At 40.9% G+C, this 21,308-nt stretch overlaps 1 protein-coding gene across 1 annotated transcript in view; it reads right to left on the bottom strand.

The window, feature by feature from the left end:
• Window positions 1-20,618, bottom strand: part of CFTR (CF transmembrane conductance regulator) — a 162,535-nt gene extending 141,917 nt beyond the window's left edge. Inside the window, exon 1 of the mRNA XM_041728196.1 lies at window positions 20,434-20,618. Within this exon, the coding sequence (XP_041584130.1) occupies window positions 20,434-20,486 (53 nt within the window). The 5' untranslated portion in view covers window positions 20,487-20,618. The remainder of the gene's footprint in view (window positions 1-20,433) is intronic.
• Between the last annotated feature and the right edge of the window lie 690 nt (window positions 20,619-21,308).

Genomic DNA, 21,308 nt, shown 5'->3' with positions numbered 1-21,308 from the left:
CTTTTTATTCTATCTGGGCACGAAGCCACCAATAAAAGCCACAAATTTTATTGCAGCTGGAACAACTGGCTAGAAAGATAGGATGATTTAACTGAGCTATAAAATTGCTGTATCCTCTGTAAGTTCACTTTTAGGAGCTCTTTACTAAGAAAGACAAATGACACCATCACTCTCTAATTTCTGGGTTTTATTTCCATTGGCAGTAAGAAATAGATTTGGAACCAAGAAAATAAGGAAGCGGGGAAATGGATTGGCCTTAAGATTTTATGGTAGAAATGCCACTGGGTTACTGGCTGGCATTTGTAAAAGCTCACAGAGAGAAACTTGTGTGACTGTCAGAACCTCACCACTATTACTGTTATTTTAGACAACTGCACTCTGGAGAACAGAGCAGAGAAGCGGTTCCAAGGATGCCCAGTGGGAGCTGAGAGGCAAAGAAGGAAAACGAATTCTGTGTCCTTCTCACTAAGGTAGGAGCAACACATACTTCACAGGAATGACAGACTAAGGACATGACACACATGGTATAATGATTTAACTTTGCTGGTATTTGTTTTATAATTATCCCATTTATCTAGTATGATTCCCTCTCTTTTTCTAGAACCCTGCATCCTTCAACATTGAAGCTCTTTGTTTGGACATCATGACTAGGACCCAAAGTAAACAGTCTCCAGAATGCTTCAAATATCCACATCCTTTCCGGGTCCTGGTTTTCATTCTAGAGTTAACTCAACATGTGGAATCAAAGGTACTTGACTTTTCCCATTAAAGAGTTTCTCATAATATGCAGATGACACACCTCTCCTGGGGCCAGTAGTCCTCTGAGAAGCTCTAGCTGTGGAGTCGGGGATCTATTTGGTCTAGGCCACCATAGGCAGAGCAGAAGCTAACTCTCCTGACCTTCAACCTCCAAATCACTTGCTGGTCCCTAGGTGTCCACGAACATCACTACTTATTAAATCCTCTCTGAAATATGCTCACTACTTACTGCTTTGATGAAACTTCTCCCAAAATTAAAAAAATAAAATACAGGGTGATTCCACCCAGTCGTTTATCCAAAGACGTTTATTTATTTGTTTATTTTGCTTGATAGATCGAATGGTAAAATGGAGGTTGGAGGCCGCCTTGGAAACGTTCTAAGATAAAACCCATTAACAGCTAATACTCCCAGGGCCACACTGAAACACGCGGCATAGGGAAACAAAGTTGATGATTTTTTTAAAAATTCAGTTATGATAAAAAAAATTCAGTCATGATAAAGTTGGTCTCAAGGATCCCACTTGAAGTCATCTAACCAGATACATGGTCGGTCAAATTTTAGAATTTTCCTCATTTATCTTAACCCTCTCTTCACTTTATTTATGCTGTCTGCTTTCTTACAGTGCTACCCTACTGTTACGCATGATTAATTCTCAGGATGATGCACAGAGTAGCATAGCATTGGATTCAGACCTCCCAGCTTCAGATGATTTTTCCCATCTTCAAACTGTATGTGGAATTTGGTTCTTGGTGGCATTTTGACCCATTTTATTCTTGCATTGCCATTATTTCACCCTTAGAAAGCAAATTGCAAATTATAGCATTGAAAGGTAAATTCAGTATCCTATTTCTTCTCCCTTTGGTGACACATTGCATGATTCAAGATCGTAAGTTTCAGATCCTGTTTCGAAGGTTGTGGAGCAATGCTAATGCTATTTCTTATGTTCTTGGAGACTTGATGTTACTGGGAGGGACACTGACCATAAAACTCCTGAGAGGTGCAGGGAGGAGGAGATAGAGGTGGCTGTACCCTCACCCTTTGCCACTGTGAATTCCAGAAAAAAAGAAGCATGACAGAGGCAGGGCATGGAGACGGCCAGCAGCTCAAGGTTGACCAAGGAAATAAAACTCTGCTCTAAGAGCCTTACTTTAAATCCCCTTCACTTAATATTTACATCTTTAATCATATAAGTGACACCATGGGTAAGTGAAAATCCATAAATACCCTAAGTAGCTTCTTTCCCCCCAACAGTAAAACACAAAAATAATAGATGACTGAGTTATTAACTCATCCTAATAAGCAACTGAAGAGTTCCAAATGGTCACCTTTCCAATCGGGTCATTGAAAACAGAAATCCTAACACAAATCATGATATTTAGTGAAAGTCATTTTATAGGCATCTAAGAATTACTGCGATCTGAAAATGTCATGATCTCTTGGTTCCACAAACACTTTAGGAAAATGAACTTTAAAGGAAATATTGAGCCAGATTCTCTTCCTTTTGAACTCTGCAGGAGTTCCCACTGGATGAAACCACTAGTAATAAGGGGGAATCTTAATTTTTTAAAAGGATTCTCCTAGTCCCATCATCTAGCAGGGTATTCTTTGGTTTTGTACCAATACCAACTAGGTGCCAGGTTACCCTAGAGAAATAGAGATGCCTTGAAATAAAATCTGACCTCTATTTCCAAGAAATCTCAAATGCACTGAAATAATTGCATATAAATTATGTATACGTGAGCCTCTCTTCAATACAGGTAAAATTTTCTTCCTGTGTGCTTCATTCTCACCTGTACTTCCTCCACCTGAGCCATAGCCACAAAGTGTCTATTTACTTGTCCAAAATTCCCCATGTTCTCCAAACATAGTGGACTGTAAGCTCCATTAGGGCAAATGCCTTATAGCTCTTTTATTTTACTGCTGTCTTCCCTGCACATATCACCCAGCGTGGCACATCACTGTCACTCAATTATTTTCAAAATTGTTAAATTAATATCAGCACATTACAATCAGTTTGCTAGTTTACTTGTCTTATAAGATTAACTTCTTGAACAATGTAATATAAATATACATCTCCATTGTCTTCTCCAGCGCTTGGGACAACGGACAGAATAAGTTAATATGTTGACTACTCAAAGATGGCATGTTCATGGCCCATCTGAGGACACTGATATGATTGCAAATATGTGTTGTTCAGCCAGTACTCTTGTTCAAATGGATTAAAAGGCAAAAACAAAGTCAAAACATTTTTCAAGTCTATCGAGGTGTCTATACCCTCGTATGATAAACCCACAAGTGTTAGGGCTTACTCAGCGATCATCCTTGAATAACATTTCTGAGTCAAGAACTTCAATAATCTTGAAGTTTCTAGCCATGATTGTTTAATTCCCCTCAACACAATATTTTTATATTTAACACCCTGCATTCCCAAAACATTCCTCCAAATGTCTGACCTTCATTCTACTTATTCTTAATAGAGATGCACCAAAATTTTATAAATGAAAAGTAATTCTTCATTCTCCTCAAGAGCAAATGGTCTCATTTATTCTACACTCCTTGCCAATCCCCATATCATGGCATCTGACATCTTCTGCATTGTATCCATGTTACTTCTGTACCGTAGAGATGTGATACGCATAGCTTTTTAAAAGGTTCATGAAGATGCATAACTCCTTATATGTATTCTACTTTACAGTTTCAAATTGCTTCTATATTTCGTTCTACTTCTGAACACTATTACTATTAGGAATTAAATTGTACTTCCCCCACAAAAAGAGATATTGGTATCCTAACTCTCAGCACCTCTGAACATGACCGTATTTGGTGATAGGATCTTTACAGAGGTGATTATGTTAAAAGGAGCTCATTTAGAGTGGGCTCTAACCCAATATGACCGGTACCCTTATTTAAAAAAGGGGATTTGGACACAGGTGGAGACACCAAGAGAACACTATGTGAAGATGAGGGCACATATCAAAGTGAGGCCTCTGCAAGTCAAAGAGTGCTGGCAAATCACCAGGAGAGAGGCATGGAACAGATTCTCCTTCCCGGCCTCAGAAGAAACCAAACTTGCTGACACCCTGATCTTGGACTTTGTGAATTCAGAACTGTAAGAGAGTAAACATCTGCGGTTTAAGCCACTCAGTTTTTGGTGCTTTGTTACAGCAGCTCTAGCAAACTAATATGCTGAGCCCCCGCAACAGGAAAACTCTATATTAGGACAATGCATGCAGAGGGACAACTGAACAATGGTGATAACTCTAAAAGATTTAAAATAAGGTTAAAAGTTGGAGATAAAAGCCAATGGCAAAGCACCGGCTGCAGATGTAAAATCAGACAGGGGTATTTGGGGGAATGTGATCTCCATAATTCAGAGAATTCACTGGGCTTAGTTCACAAAAGAGAAGGGTTAAATTTAGAGAAGTGTTTTTTAAGAGCTTGGTAGTGAAGATGAAAAAGGATGAATTATAATAATCATGCTGATGATGGTATTTACCACTTATTACAGAACTGCTCTGTATCTGGCATTACTTGCTGTCATTTAATACATAGACAGTACTTAATTTAATGTGTTAACTTAGAGGATGTTTTTGGATATGATCTATATATAAACCATGAACTTCTTCGGATAAAGCAGATTGCCCTTCATAACACTGGTGGGCCTCATACAATCAGTTGACGGCCTGAATAGAACAAAAGGCTGGCCTCCCAAAGCAAGAGAGAATCTTCCAGTGTACTGCCTTCGGAATAAAATGGGAACATGAGCTTTCCTGGGTCCCCAGCCTGCTGGCCCACTCTGCAGACTTTGCACTTACCAGCCTTTCTAATCATGGGAGCCAATTCGTAGAATAAATCATGTGTATATATATATATCCTATTGGTCTGTTTCTCTGAGGACTTGACTAATACACATAGTAAACGCTCAGTGACTGTTGGATATCATTATAATGCTGAGTTGTGTTAAATGAGGATAACTGACTGTACTGAGGAGCATAATGCCATCGCTGGAAGATAAGTAAATTGTCCCAGATCATACTGTTAATAAGTCACAAAGTAAGGATTCCAGCCAGGTTTGTCTAATTCCAAAGTACATCTTCCACTACAGTATTGCCACCTAGGAGTTGACAATGAGGATTAGACACAAAGTGGAATGTGAGACTATTTTCTCAGAGTATAGAGTGGATGAACTAAGGAATTCAAGGAAAGGTCAAGAACAACCAATATGGAGGGAAAACCAGCTCATGGTTCTCAAACTGTGGGCCCTACCACCTACTGTTCCCCAGAGGTACTTTAAGGAGCTTAGCAACTTTGGATCTGAGATGTCAATATTTTTAAGCATGTTTTACTGTTTTAAAAATAGGAATTGGGCAGCCCAGGTGGCTCAGCAGCTTAGCACCGCCTTCAGCCCAGGACGTGAGCCTGGAGACCTGGGATCGAGTCCCACATCGGGCTCCCTGCATGGAGCCTGCTTCTCCCTCTGCCTGTGTCTCTGCCTCTCTCTCTCTCCTCTGTGTTTCTCATGAATAAATAAATAAAATCTTTAAAAAAAAATAGGAATTAAAAACATCACACCTTTTTACATGTATTGTATGAACATTTTAGCATACTGGATTCATCCAAACATTTTCCTGGACAGTCAGGCTAACTCATTTAGTGTCCACTGCATAGGAAAGGTTCCCCTGACATTTCTTCACACAGATTTATTTATTTTTCTATTTCTTCACACAGATTTTAAAAAATTACAATGTGGGATCCCTGGGTGGCGCAGCGGTTTAGCGCCTGCCTTTGGCCCAGGGCGCGATCCTGGAGACCCGGGATCGAATCCCACATCGGGTTCCCGGTGCATGGAGCCTGCTTCTCCCTCTGCCTATATCTCTGCCTCTCTCTCTCTCTCTGTGTGTGACTATCATAAATAAATAAATAAAATCTTTAAAAAAAAAATTACAATGTGTCATTGGTTATTTCCACACTTTATGAGAGAGTGTGTCACTGCAGATACACATGGACCAAGCTCAGTTAACAACCCACCATATCTCTGGCATTCCTGCTCACACAAGATCTCATCCCTGCATAAAAGAATTGTGCAATCTCCAGAGAATGCTAACAAGCCACATCAGATATCATCATGGTTTTACAATACTTTATCATGTTTACACAACAGTACAGTGACACTGATTATAAAAGTCAGCATCAATTTAGTTCCAGCCTTTTCAAAAAAGAAACACTACCTTAAAAATGGAGGTTTTCTTAAAAGAAATCTCCAATAATTATACACTTATTCACACCATTACCTACCACTTTCTCATTAGCATCATAATTAAAGTTTTCTTCTAAGCTTTCTTCATATTCAAATCAAAAATATTCTTGCGACTCACTCATGGCTCTTCACAGCTATGAACAGGGTGACAGTAACAAGCTGCATCCAGCACACATTCACTTACGGAACAGGCAGTATGAATTCAAGGCCCAGTGAAGTGCTGAGCTTGGGCAACTTCTACTTTTATTATAGAGTCTGGGCTGACAAACTTCACACTAAATATTAACTGTTTAGTTACTTCTTTCAAAACTAGATCACAGAGTAATCTTTCTCAAGAAATTTCAAGCAAGAAACTAAATTTAAGTTAAAAGTCAATCTTGGGAAGTGCACCTGGATGCAAATAATTCAACTGAGGTCACAGGAATTGTACCTTCCTTGTACCTTCAATACATTGCCAAGTTTCCAGACTACAATTCATTCCTGGGCCTGGTGGCTGACAAGTTTCCTTTGACATCAGTTATAAGAGGCATCTCGATTTCAGAAACGTAACAATGTGGAAAAGGCAAACATATAGGACCAAGAAAACAGTGCATAAATGTTCGATAATCATTTCAGCCCTTACTTGGGAGCAAGACATTACCTATATCTCTGTATTTATGGAAGACCTATTGTCTTACATCGTCATTTTTATTTGCATATATTGCAGTTCCAGGGAAGATGTCATTTGAGAAAAAAAAAAAAAAGGAAGATGTCATTTGGAAATTGGGATTCACTGATGAAACTATTGTTTAAAAAAAAAAAAAGTTGTGAAAACCACTGCAACTAGGAAAACCTGAGATACATATACAAAATGTCAAACGTCACCATCTGACAGGTGACTCTGCCTCTTGCTTCAGTCCCAAGAAATAGAGTAAGAGTAAACATAAGAAACAGAAGACAAAAATGATGACCATCTAGGAATTGGTGATCACAGCAGTGCCCCCACGAGGACAAGTGGGGGTGAGGGGTACACTGCAGTGACTGAATCTGGAACTCAGCTGAGGGCTGAAGTCGGTAATGGAAGGAGTGAATGCCAAACCTCCAACAAAAAGCCTAAGGCAGTAGCTTTGATGAAGGGGAAAATAACAGGAAGGTAGATTTGGGGGAAAAAATGAGGGGTGATGGCTAGTACCTAGATAGAACAAATCAGGATAAGATAAAAAGTGCCTGCTGGTTTGGTACAACCGAGCTATTCCCGCGTGACAATGGTTGGCTATTGGCGTGAGTTTCGGCTGACCGCATCTTTCATTCTTCAACAGAAACACCTCATTAACCTAAGATAAGACAGTGCCCTTTCCCCCTCCCCGCTCCTCTCTTGCTCATCCCCCTACCCCCAACAACAAGCAGCTTGTCACATGGACCTAAGTGGGAGGGCTTGCTTCTGGCACTTTCAAGAAGAGTCTGACCCCTTATTTAAATGATATTGTTTTAAATAAATAAATAAATAAATAATAAATAAATAAATAAATAAATAAATAAATAAATAAATAAATGTAAATGATACGGTTTCTAATGCTTGTATCAAAAACAATACATTTCAGAGATAAGAATGTTAAGAAAATCTATATAAGAAACAAGTGAAATCATAAAATTCACCAACTCCATTCTAGGCTTTTGGATAGTGTGATGTACTAGTTAAGAGCAGAGCTCTGGATTTAGACCAATATAAATACATATCTTGACTTCCAAAAACTGGCTGGGTGACTCTTCATAATCTTTCTAAACCACATAATTCTTAGATGTAGAATCTGTTTGGAATTGAAGAATTCATTGAGGTGATATAGACAATCCCTGGTACGTGGCAAATGTTAGGAGGTAGTGGGAGACCAAAGTACAGATTTCAAGAAGTACATAAGAGAAAATTTTGAATTCGGTGGCATATTAAACTATATCTATGTTTCTACTGTTAATTTATTGAAAAAAAATGGTAAACTTTCAAAATCCTCTTCCCTGGACACACTAAGAAAGAAAAAGGAAATGAGGAATGTTGGGAGAGAGAAGGTTCCTGGAACTGGGAGAAGATGGAATCACTTCCATCTCCCCCATTTAATGATTATGTGTTGGAATCCTGTCATTTGTCCTCAAATCTGTAGTTTTTCAATCTTTTACTACAGTTGAGAAGCAGTAGTTGGGCCCTTTTAACCCATTCTCCCAGATTTTAGTAGGCAAAAAGAATCACTTGGAATGTTGAAAAAAAAAAAAATGTGGTTGTCCTCTCCCAGAGATTTTGACCTAGTAAGGATGGAGCAGGATCTAAGAATCTGCATTTTGATGTGATATATATATCGAATGCATATGATATATATATATATATATATATATATCTTAAGTTTACTTAATAATTAATTCATAAATCATTTAATAATTAATATATCAATATTTTTTAAAGCAGGTAGTTGGCAGACCAGTTTGAGAAGTGCTTCTCTAAAGCTATACAAATATTGTTAATTATGAAGAGGCTCCTAATTTTCAGAGCATATGTATTTACCTAAAGAATTTCTTTATCCTGTTTCTAGCTAGATTTCCCTTTAAACAGAATAACTAAATTTTAATCAAATTTCCAGAAGCAGCAGATTTGGTGGCTCATTGGTTTTTTCACAGTAACTTACACAGATCCAGAATTTGACTCTATTCTGCAATAATAGCAGCCAGAGTAACAAAGTGTGTCTCGGGGAAGACGCAAGTTGTGTCGCTACCCTAACAGCAGCAAAAACAATTGAATCAGGGGTACCCAGGTGGCTCAGTCAGTTAAGCATCTTCTGACTCTTGGTTTCCACTCAGGTCATGATCTCAGGGTTCTGAGACTGAGCTCCAGAACCTGCTTGGGATCCTCTCCCTTTCCCTCTCCCACCCCCTCTGCTCCTCCCACCCCTGCACATGCAGGTACGTGTGTGCTCACCCTCTCAAATAAATAAATAAAATCTTTTTAAAAAGCAACTGAATCAGCAAAGTTTTACATGAGTTCAAAAAGACGGCGAAATTACCAAGTTAGTATCTCAAGGGATCCAAAGACTGTTCAAGGATTAAATCCAATATACCCAGGGACACCTGGGTGGCTCAGTCGGTTAAGCATCTGCTTTGGGCTCAGGTGGTGATCCCAGGGTCCCTTTTAAGACAGAGAGCCCAAATGCTTCTCCCTCTCCCTCTGCCACTCCCCCTGCTTGTGCTCTCTTGCTCTGTCAAAAAAATAAAATCTTTAAAGAAAATCTGATACGTATTTCTAAATATAATCACCTTATATTTATATTTCATAGGAAAAAATTTTTTATTTTAAAAAATGCATCAAAAAATTTTTATTGTCAAGGAATTGTTGACTTCAAGTTAATTTTATTATATTAGATGATCTTCAGTCTATTTTATAAATCAATAAAAATAAGTTCCCTTCATTAAAACGGGCAAGGGAAAAATCTAGAGGCATATAATGGCCTCTGTGCTCCAAAGGAAGAAAAAAAAATTGCATCTTTAAAAATATTAACACAAAAATTCTAGTAAAAGAAGAATAATTAGAATGTATAATAAGTTTTGATATGTGGTCTAAGTTTTCAAAGCACTATATTCCTGGAACATACCAGACACTCAATATTTATGTTAAATAAATGCAAGTATGTGTTCATGAATGAATGACTGAAAATCACATATGCATTTTAAAGTCATTACTTTTACATTAATGAGTTCATTTTGTAGTGATTCTAATAAAATTCCATTACATAGAACTGAGTTCTCTTGTTATTGGGATGCCTACTTTTGAGCTTTAATTTCATCACTTTATAACTCTTTAGTACATGAATAAAATTTTGGATCTCATCATAGATATATGGATATGTATATATTACATTTTTAAATTCCAGTTAGTTAATACACTATGTCATATTCATTTCCACTGTACAATATAGTGATTCAACAATTCCATACATCACCCTGTGCTCATGTAAGTGCTCTCCTTAATCTCCATCACCTTTTTAAACCATCCCACAACCCACCTCCCTTCTGGTAACCATCACTTTGTTCTCTATAGTGATGAGTCTGTTTCTTGGTTTGCACCTCTCTCTCTCTCTCTTTCTATATTTTATCCTCTGAATTACCTGATTTATGTAAATATCTAATGTCTGTTTAATGATGTTGGTCCCAATTGACTCCATAGTCAAATATACCCATGGGGGATTTATCTGCATTGTGTACTTTCATTCCCTCACAGTGCATATATACAAGTGATACGCTGACATTTCTGGAAAAAAGAGAGTAACCCTATTATATTAGAAATGGGAAAAGATGCTAATGTGAGTTTATAGAAGTCAACTCTATCTTTTCAGTTGAAGAGTAGGAGTATTTTTGGTACTAAATATTTCATCAGCCTACTTATTATTTTATCGAAAAATGTACTCAGAGGTCCAAGACTAAAATGAAATTAAAGGTCCTCTTTTTTTAAAAGACGAAATATGGTACATACGTTTAGGAAACAATTTTGGAAATAATCATTTTGATAATCTGGTTTAAAATCAAACTATCAGGCATCCTGAATACTCACATGAGATCTGAAGAGAAAAATATTTCAGGGTGGAAAGTCTATCTACGGCAAAGTTGTTTATCATCGATCTTCCAAAGAAAAATGATAGCATGCTAAGCTGGAAATTCCCTATGACGTCCTGTACATTACACAAGAAAGCAAAAGAAACTTATTTTCCTATTTTATGTTATACTTTAGAACACATGGATTTGGTAAAACTGATTTTTTATTCAGAATTAAACATTTCCATCAAAAAATAAATTTTGGGAATCCCTGGGTGGCTCAGCGGTTTAGTGCCTGCCTTTGGCCCAGGGCGTGATCCTGGAGTCCCAGAATCAAGTCCCGCGTCGGGCTCCTGGCATGGAGCCTGCTTCTCTCCCTGCTTGTGTCTCTGCTCCTCTCTCTTTCTTTCTCTCTCTCTCATGAATAAATAAATAAAGTCTTAAAAATATAAATAAATAAATTTTAGGGATCCCTGGGTGGTGCAGCGGTTCGGTGTCTGCCTTTGGCCCAGGGCGCGATCCTGGAGACCCAGGATCGAATCCCACGTTGGGCTCCCGGTGCATGGAGCCTGCTTCTCCCTCTGCCTGTGTCTCTGCCTCTCTCTCTCTCTGTGACTATCATAAATAAATAATAATAAAAAAATTTAAAAAATAAATAAATAAATAAATAAATAAATAATAAATAAATTTTAGAAGCATATCCATAAACTGAATTAGTCCAGTTTTATTCAATTCAACAAGTATATTTTATGGGCCTCCTCCGCCAAGGAGTCAGAGAGATGCTTGGTACAAAAAAAAAAAAAAAGAATAAGAGCCTCTGCCTTGAAGGACACGTCAAAAGGTGCATATGCAAACAGGATGTCAAGAAGTCCCTATGGTCAATAGGTCCCTATGAGACAAAACTTCTGAGAAATTAACTAGCAGCTTTCAAGCTACTATTTTTCTCTTCGGAAAAGTCCATTTTGCACGTTTGTTTCACTTCCTTTTAAAATTACGCAAATACTGAATAACAATAGTGTGAATTACACATGAGCCTTGAAAATTTCTCCTAGGTCTTTTTTTATTTTTTTCTTCTATAGGTCTTTAAGCAATTTTAAAGCTGCATATTTTGAAGCTTATTGCAATAGACTTTTTAAAAAAGAATATTTGTGGCTGATTTATGTCTCACTGGTGAAAACTGTATGTGAAAACTATCTGAAATTCCCATACAGTGCCCATAAATGCAGTTTTATTGGAACACAGCCATGCCCATTTGTTTGCATATTGTCTCTGGCTGCTTTCCCACAATGGCAGAAACCACATGGCCCACAGCGTTGAAAATATTTACTATCTGGCCCTTTATAGAAAAAGTTTGCGAAACTGATCTAAAGTATAGCAATGAACTTGGGGCACCTGGATGGCTCAGTTGGTTAGGTTTCAGACTCTTGATTTTGGCCCAGGTCTTAATTTCAGGGTCGTGAGTTCAAGTTCCCCAATGGGCCCTGCACTGGGCTCTGTGTTAGACGTAGAGCCTACTTAAAAGGAAAAAAATAACAGATAAAAACAATAGGGCATAGCAATGAACCTGGGTTTAAAAAGTAAAGCTTTCTTAGTAGCTTTATTTTCCAAAGTTCACAGAGATGTTTAAAATAAACATACAACAAGAACTTCTGAATAGTTTCTCCCATATGCTGCCTCTAAGAGTAGGACTGGTAACCCTCACTAGCAAGAGACTCGATCTCTTGTTGCTCCCACAACCAACTGGGCTCCAGACTGGGCTTTGAATTCCTCTAAACACAGCTGTCAGACCTCCGGGCTTCTACCTTTTCAGCTTAATTTCCACCTACTGATCTGACTGGTACCAGATGAAATTTGTGGGTCTCTTTCAAATTAAGAACTTAAAGTTAAGGGGCACCTGGGCGGCTCAATGGTTGAGCATCTGCCTTCGGCTCAGGTCATGATCCCGGGGTCCTGGAATCAAGTCCCACATTGGGCTCCTTGCAAGGAGCCTGCTTCTCCCTCTCCCTGTGTCTCTGCCTCTCTCTGTGTCCCTCATGAGTAAATAAATAAAATCTTTAAAAAAAAAACCAAAAAACCTTAAAGTTAAGAACATCACTAGGCATTTGCGGGGCGGGGTGTGATGTCGGGTAGAAGCTCAGTAGGTAGTGGTAAGAAAAAGAACTCTTGAGTGTTTTAACAGACTCAAAGTTTTAACATGAAACAATGATACCTAATCTCTTCTCTTCCAGAATGAGAATCTTTTGTTAGCACACACACACACACACACACGCACACACACACAAAATATTTCAGGCTAGTAGGTGTGCTTTTATTTACTCAGTCACCGTAGACAGTACCTGCAGCCCCGAGATTTTCATGCCTCCTTGAATGTCTCTATCCTAGAACTCCGAGGTGTAAAACCCACTGTGAGAGAAGTGAAGTTCCGAGGAGGTGGGGGCACTGCAGACCCCACCTGAGTTGGTGGGTTTGGAGGGCTGGGAGGTAGTTGGAGGCTGTCAAGTAGAATTTCAAAGTAGATCTTAACTTGTGCCATCCCTAGAATAGCAGCTGCTTATTCCTGACACTCTCAAGGTGACTCCATAGCACAATAAACCAAACAAGTAGCCACTTTAAATCCTTCCCTGAACACCACCCTGGACTTCACTGAACAGGGGGAAGGCAGTATTTAGAATCCTGCCACTCAGACACCTTCATTTCACCTCTCACTTTAATATATTTTCAAACAACCGCATTACCTGGCCTTGGGCCGTACACATCATTTCCTCTTTTACTTAAAGAGAAGTGCCAGGCCCCCACTCCCACCCCCAAGTCTCCTCCAAACTCCTCACCCAGCCAACGTCACCGTCACCCACCCTGTCACCCAAGTCAGCACATCTAGACCTTATCCTCGATGCTTCTCTCTCCTTCACCTTCCACATCTAATCAGTTGCCAATCCCACTCCCATTCCCAAATGTCTTTTTTTTCTTTTTTAAGATTTTTTTACTTTTAAGTAATCTCTACACACCCAACATGGGGCTAGGACTCATGACCTCGAAATCAAGAGTCACACAGTCTACTGCCTGAGCCAGCCAGGGCTCCCCCCCAACTGTCTTTCAAATCCATCTTTCTACCCCTACAGCTCACCATTCCCTTGGCAAAACTACAACAGCTTTGAACTGGTCGTGTCACTCCTCTGCTCGAAATCCATGGCTTTTCACTTCCAATATGACAAAGCCCAAATGAAGCTCACCGAGCCCCTTATTATTGGGCCCTGGCTAGAGTTTCAGACCCATCTCCCACAAATCTGTCATACACCTCATGCTCCGGTCACAGGGAACATTTCTGAATTCTTTGAAGGTGTCATGCTCCCTCTTGCTGCCAGTCCTACACAAAATCCGCTTCTCCCGTGTTTACATTTTTCCTAACCCATCCCAGGCCTCTATGGACAATCTCCTTTAGGTGTCCACTCAAGAGGCACTTCTCCAGCAGGCCTTCCTTACCCGGCCTTTGACTAGATTCGATGGCCCATGGAGTGTTTCTAAAAGCCCCTGAGACTCTGGGTTTCAGAGAATTCATTCCACGAAGGCAGCACCAATTTCTTTCTTGCCCATCTCGGCTTTATTAATTGCCCTGCGTAGAACATAGAAGGTGGCAAATACGTGAATTAGGGAATTCCAAGCTGCCCTGAGTCATCACCTATAAAGGAAGTACCGCTCTGATTCAGCTCCTTGCAGCAACCTATGGGAGACCTCTCTGATTTTATCACAGTAAAGCCCCGTTCCAGGACTGAGAATTCTAAGAACTTAGCAGAAACCTTTAAATCATTTCTTTAGATCCCATGAGCAAGGAATTAGCAAATAAGCTTTCTCAGGAAGGATAAGACCTGGCCATAAGGGGACACAAGAAAAATTTGACAAAATAATTATTCTGAGAATTAAGTCTTATCAGAGGGCAGCCCGGGTGGCTCAGCGGTTTAGCGCCACCTTCAGCCCAGGGCATGATCCTGGGGACCTGGGATCGAGTCCCGTGTCAGGCTCACTGCATGGAGCCTGCTTCTCCCTCTACCTGTGTCTCTGCCTCTCTCTCTCTCTCTCTCTCTCTCCCTGTGTCTCTCATGAATGAATAAATAAATAAAAATCTAAAAAATAAAAAAATAAAAGTCTTACCAGAATGATGGCACATTGCAAAACAGCTGAATGTCATCATTCTACAATACCTATAAGCCTCTCAGGTTGATCACTACAGAATCATGATCATCACAAAGAAATATTTATTAAACCAGCACATGCAGGAGTCTTGCTATGGTCTGAATACTGTATTAAACGAGCCCGAGAAGGCCCTGACATCCAGGGCTTTACAATTTTGGGAGTCACTGATGTCAAAAGACAGGAATAGGCCCATGGAGCCGCGACCTGGACAAGCCTTGCCCCTGGGAAACAGCTGCGAAAGCCAGCTTGCTCAGAGCCCACAAGAAATCTATTCCTTCTCTACACCAGGGCACCTGATTGAATTTTTACAGGTTTCTTGCTAAAAGAAGCCCAAGCTCCTTGCCAACACAAAGCTCAACAGTTAAGCCACTTTGCGATGCTAATTTGCCTCTCAAACAACTAGCAGGTTGGGGAGCTGGTGAGGCGAGGAGCACCTGAGACGGCAATGTTGTGCTTTGCCATGAGGCACTGAACATGGGTGATGCGTTAACCTTCAGTCAGGCCCCGCAGCCAGACCTCCGTCATACTGTTTTCCCCTCTTGACCTCATGGCATCCCAGGGATTTTGTTCCAGGGATGTGCTCTACACGGATGCGTCAGGAATCAGTGGAATCAAAATTGCCAAAATTGCTGCTGAGTCAGAGGTGTTTTTAAAAGTTTGACAAACAACATATAGCTGCCTGCTAAACAGTTAACACCCTTCCCTGGTGGTTCTGCAATCCTATACTTACATGGCAGCTCTATCCCACCGAAATTACAGGTTCCTGTGAAATGACACGAACAATAATGATACATCTTATAGGGGTGCTCGTTGAAGGGCCTTTTAAACAAGTTTGAGCATTTATGCATTGACAATTACCATACTAAGTCCTACTTCCTCCCACAAAACAGAACCGGAAAACTGGAAAACCATGATTTCCCTAGTGTACCAGTTGGCTCCACAGGGTATTTTGATTGTCGCATCAAACATAAAATATTGATGAAAGGGCTAAGAAACATAGATTCCACTTCCTGTTTAACAAAGAATTGAGCATTAAAGCTAACCCATCTGTGCCATGTGTTTTTAAGTATATTAAGAATACCTCTGGACTGTCAAGTAAGTAGTAATTTGAACTATTGAAATAGTTCAAAACCAAGGAGGAAATTTTTTAAACTAGCAAAATTGACTAAAAAAAAGTAATTATATATACATATTTATATATATATATATCTATTAAAGAAATTTAATTATATATACATATACTTTATATATTAAAATATACATAAGTTTGATTTCAGCCATATCATGTCAAAGAGATCATCTTAGAACGGCGAAAGTTAAAGCCAATCAAGACTGACATGTTTCCAGGTTGGAAAATCTGAACTGTATTATTAAAACACGATCAGCAAAATGTGGACGGATAGAAGGGAATAGAAGGGACTGCTGTAGGAGTCAACATCTGTCAGTGCTCAGGCCACGCTGTCCAAGAGAAAGGGGTATGTGTTCCGCAGGTGGTCTCCTTCGGTTCTACAGGAGACAGAGCCATGGGAGAGGAGGAAACCCTGCGCTGTCCTCACTGGATGACTTCTGTTCACTGACTAAACGGACTCCTGGTACTCCGACCCCTTTGGCAGCGGGACATCTCAAGAGGAGTTGTGCATCTCCTACTGGCCTTTTGTTTCATGCATCTCCAGTTCTTTTGGTTTGGATAGGCCCAGCCTCGTCCGAGAGACACACCTGACACAGTGCCCACGTACTGACCAGGACAGGACTAGACCCTTGTTTGAGTGGCCGAGTGGTCCTTCTCGGCAGCAATTCTATGAATGCCTGCCAACAAACTGCAGAGATATTTATGACTCTGCCATGATTTTAGATTTCCTCATGCCTTACAAACGAGTAGCACAATGTAAATACAAAATCACCGCCATGGATTTTTTTACAATGTGCCATAACTTGTATGATCAAACAAGGGTGGTCCTCTTCAAAACTGTGATCTTTGTGGTTCTTTCATTATAAGCTTATTGTAATTATGCTTCTGTTGCTCAAAGCACTTAATGTTTTTTTTTTTTTTTAAAAAAGCACTTAATGTTTCTCTTCATTAGGAAATGTCTTTTAAGCTTGCAATACATGTTTTTGAATGATAATACCTAAACTTAAGTAGCACTAGGCTGTTAACAAAGCAAATGAGATGAAGAATCTACACTCTACAAGGCAGATTTGATTTCAAGACACAGTCAAAAGTCATTTAGAAGTTCAAGTGATCAATCTGGGTAATAGGACTAATAACCTAATGCAAATTCTGACTATAAGCAATGAAGCCACTAGCTCCCCATGAGAAGAAACCTACATACCGTGTTTAAAGGTAATTTCAGAAAAAGAATCCAAAAATATTTTGATCAGAGGCAGGATGTTTAGAAGGAGTTTGGTTTTCATTGATAGCTATTTTGATTTGCCACACCCATTCTAATACATAAATCTAGTTTGTATAAAAACCTCTCATTACTTTGTGTTTAGTAGTTATAAAAGTATCTTAAATGATCTTATTAAGCAGAGATTTATGCAATTCTTGGCCTTAGATCCTAATAGTACTGTAGTGACTTTGATCTTATTTGAGACTTCTCTGCGGAGCTTATCAGGAACCCCATCCAGTTTTGTAAGAATCTGTGGCACTTAGATTCTGTGGGGTTCTGACAATTCTTGAAGCATTGATCTAGACTCCTGGTATGGATGCCATGACTAAATTCCAAGGTATTCAAGGCTTCAGATGCCTTTCAAATTTTGAACTTGATGTGAAGCCCATGCAAAATTAGGAAAGTACTTAAAATTATCCCAAACTTTATTAGCTTTTCCAATAATAAAACCTAAACAGTGAGAGATTTAATATAACCTATAACCCAGGCCATGATAGTTTTACTTCGAAACTAAAGGGGTTATATCCAGAAAGTTAAATTATAAAGTATTTAACAATTTGTGATATAAACATATGACTTTTCCCCCCTCATATATCTAGTAAGGCCATGATAGATGAGATTTTACCTGAATTAAATTCTCATCCAGGCCCATAATCTTACAGACTGATAGTCACAAAATTTTATTCAATAAAGATGAATTGAGGATCTTCTATAAACAGAGTACTTGGTATGGTAATGAATGTAAAAATATAATAATAAATAATAATAGCTAAAATTTACTGGGATAACCGCTTCACATGCATTTTCTCAACAGATTAACCCCAAAGACATAGGTCCTATTAGTCTCTAGTTGTAAAGGTCAAGCCATGCAAACACAGATATGTTAAGGGACTTGCCTCAGGTCACACAGCTCAATCTAAACACTCTGAATCACAACAGTCTGAATCCAAAGCCTAACACCCTTGACCACGAAGCAGTAGTGGTCAATGCAGAAAATAAATTTCTTACCCCTTTAGAATTAAAACCAAGAAGAAAGTTTATAATCACTGCTATTTTAGGTGATTGTCTTTCTCATAAATAGTAGAAACTTAACTTTTTAAAATACACCTCTTCTTAGAGCAATTGATTATGAAATAGTTTGGAGAAGAGGAATGAGTATGTTCTTAACAAATGTAGTAGCCATTATAATACATTTTTTAAAGATTTATTTATTTATGAGAGAGAGAGAGAGAGAGAGAGAGAGAGAGGCAGAGACACAGGCAGAGGGAGAAGCAGGCTCCACGCCGGGATCCTGTCATGGGACTCGATCCCAGGACTCCAGGATTGCGCCCTGTGCCAAAAGCAGGCGTTAAACCACTGATCCACCCAGGGATCCCTATAATACTTTTTTTTTTTTTTTTAACAAATCAACCTCAAAGCATTTTTTTAAGCTATACTAAAACTTATAAGACGATCTATTAAAAAATAGATCAATAGTGATCTAATTTAAATCAACAATGTGCTAATTAAAAGTTCCTTAGCAATTAGAAGTAGGCCTAGGATATTCATTTTTCTGAAAACTGCATTTTTAGACTGATTGGCACTTACGTTCCTCAATACGCTCTACTAAAAAAGTCTACAATTTATGCCAATTAGCATTCTGACTTTGTTACTAGGAAAATAAATGGACAGATCGTCCAATTTTTATAGACAGAGTAACAAAAGGTGCTGAAAACGTAAGTACAAAAGGTAATTCCAAGGAGTGAAGCCCTTCTGTCTTATCCACAGGGACGAACTTTCCTTCAATGGCCAACGGCCATTCCTTACCACCTGAGTTCCACGCTTACTGCACATGCTGAGAAGACATGGAAAAATATGAAAGTACCTTCCCCTCCTCACACACACACACACACACACATGTGGGCATTTTTATATTTGACTTTTCTGATACCTAAGTATGCTGATTCACTGGATAATTATGAGCCTAGTAATATTCCATGACAGAGCTGCACCTATTCATTCATCCACATAAGTATAACAGGAACAAAGTAGATACAGTATGCAAAGAACACTTCAAATTTAAAATGCTACATCTAATTACACTTTGCCTAAGACTCTGAACTTAGATTCCATTTTTAAAAACATCCTTAGATGAAGTTTGCAAGCTTTTATGGCTCATTACATGCAAAGTAGGATAAGAGTATAATGTATTACATGTCAGTTGTGTATAACTTCAGGATCTACTCCTATGACTTCACATTTCCATGATAATTCTGATCCTCCTCTGCCCTTTAAAAATGTATGACTTGTAGGGGGGCCTCGGTGGCTCAGTTAGTTGAGCACTTGACTCTTGATTTTGGCTCAGGTCATGATCTCTGGGTCTGGGATCCAGCTCCTGGTTAGGTAGGTGCTGACTGGTGTTTCCCATTTAAGATTTTTCTCTCCCTCTCCCTCTGCCCCTCCCCTCCTTCTTGAAAAAAAAAAAGGCATAACTTGTAGAATTGGCTTTTTTTAAGACAGATATTTCAAAGGATTTGTTTTCATCCTTAAAAGAATAATAGAATACTGGAAAATACGTGTTAGATTTACTCAGTATCATAACAAGAAAAACTTTAAGCTCATATTACCCACTTCACCCGTCTCCCGTAAAGGAAAAAGTGCAATATTCTATCAACAAATGTTTTCTGAGCACCTACTACATGCAAGCATGGCACTTGGAATAGGCAGGCCACAAGATATCCAAGTTCCAAGGCACGAAGTGGGCGAAACAAGGGACCAAACTTAAGTATTTGTTATCAACAAGTTGTTTTTGTTTTTGAGATTTATTTGTTCATGAGACAGAGAGAGAGAGAGAGAGGCAGAGACACAGGCAGAGGGAGAGGCAGGCTCCCGCGACCCCGGGGTCACGCCCTGGGCCAAGGCAGATGCTCAACCACCGAACCACCCAGGTGCCCCTATCAACAAGTTTGTGATTCATTAATTTCTTAGAAAAACCTAAGAAAACACTTGCACAGTAGTGCATCTGGGCCTTGAGAGTACAATTTCCAGTTGCGAGTAGTTCAGCCTTCCAAGTGAAGGTGAAGCTCTCTACCCAAACGACTGGCTCCCGTGCGTCTTTAATCTCCTCCTCCCAAAGTCTTCTATTCTGTTCCCAACATCCCCAGCCTCCTTCACAACAATGAATGACAGCGCATCTTAAAAAAAAAAAAAAAAAAAAAAAAGCCATTCCTCTTTCCCCAAAACCCAGCAACTACACGCACGCCCTCTTCTTTCGCGGGCACGTGTCCTCCAAACTCAGCAGGACGCCCCCTCACCTGAAGAACAGTTTGGAGAGGACGCCGGCCTTTTCCAGGGGCGACCTCTGCATGGTCTCCGCGGGCGTCGGGCCCCGCCGGGCAGGCCAGGCCGGGGCGAGCTCCTGCTGCCAAGCGCCCTGCTCCCGCCCCGCCGCCGCGGGCTGCTCGCCCCTTTTTCTCTGACCTGCCGTGATGTCATTTGCCGCCAGCCTCCCCCCACCCCTGCCCCGCACACCTCCCCTTGGCTTTCGCTCCTTCCCCCGCCTCCAACGCCCAGGTTAAAAGCTGGGCGCCGCCCGGCCCGGCCCCCAACTTGCCCGAGCCGCCTCCTCCACCTGCGCGCGGCCGCTCCGGGTCGCTCCCTCCCGCCCCCCCAGCCCCCGGCCCCCGTCCCTACCCTGCGCCCCGGCCGCTCCGGGTCGCTCCCTCCCGCCCCCCCCAGCCCCCGGCCCGCGTCCCTACCCTGCGCCCCGGCCGCTCCGGGTCGCTCCCTCCCGCCCCCCCCAGCCCCCGGCCCGCGTCCCTACCCTGCGCCCCGGCCGCTCCGGGTCGCTCCCTCCCGCCCCCCCCAGCCCCCGGCCCGCGTCCCTACCCTGCGCCCCGGCCGCTCCGGGTCGCTCCCTCCCGCCCCCCGCCCGCGTCCCTACCGTGGCAGCCGCTGTCCGGGGTCGGGTCCCCGTCGCTCCGCGGGAGCCCGTCCAGCGGGGGGGCCGCCCCCCGCATCCCGGCAGCTCCGGGTGTCTCCCTCCCGACTCCCCCCCCAACCCCCACCCTTGTCCCGCGTCCCTACCCTGCACCCCCCCGCCGCTCCGGGTCCCTCCCTCCCCCCCACCCCTGTCCCGCGTCCCTAACCTGCGCCCCAGCCGCTCCAGGTGTCTCCCTCCCAACCCCAC

Source organism: Vulpes lagopus, chromosome 13 (genome assembly GCF_018345385.1).
Source record: "Vulpes lagopus strain Blue_001 chromosome 13, ASM1834538v1, whole genome shotgun sequence".
Taxonomy (NCBI): Eukaryota; Metazoa; Chordata; class Mammalia; order Carnivora; family Canidae; genus Vulpes; species Vulpes lagopus.
Note: the sequence above shows the minus strand (reverse complement) of the source record. Positions and strands in the feature narration are given on the sequence as shown.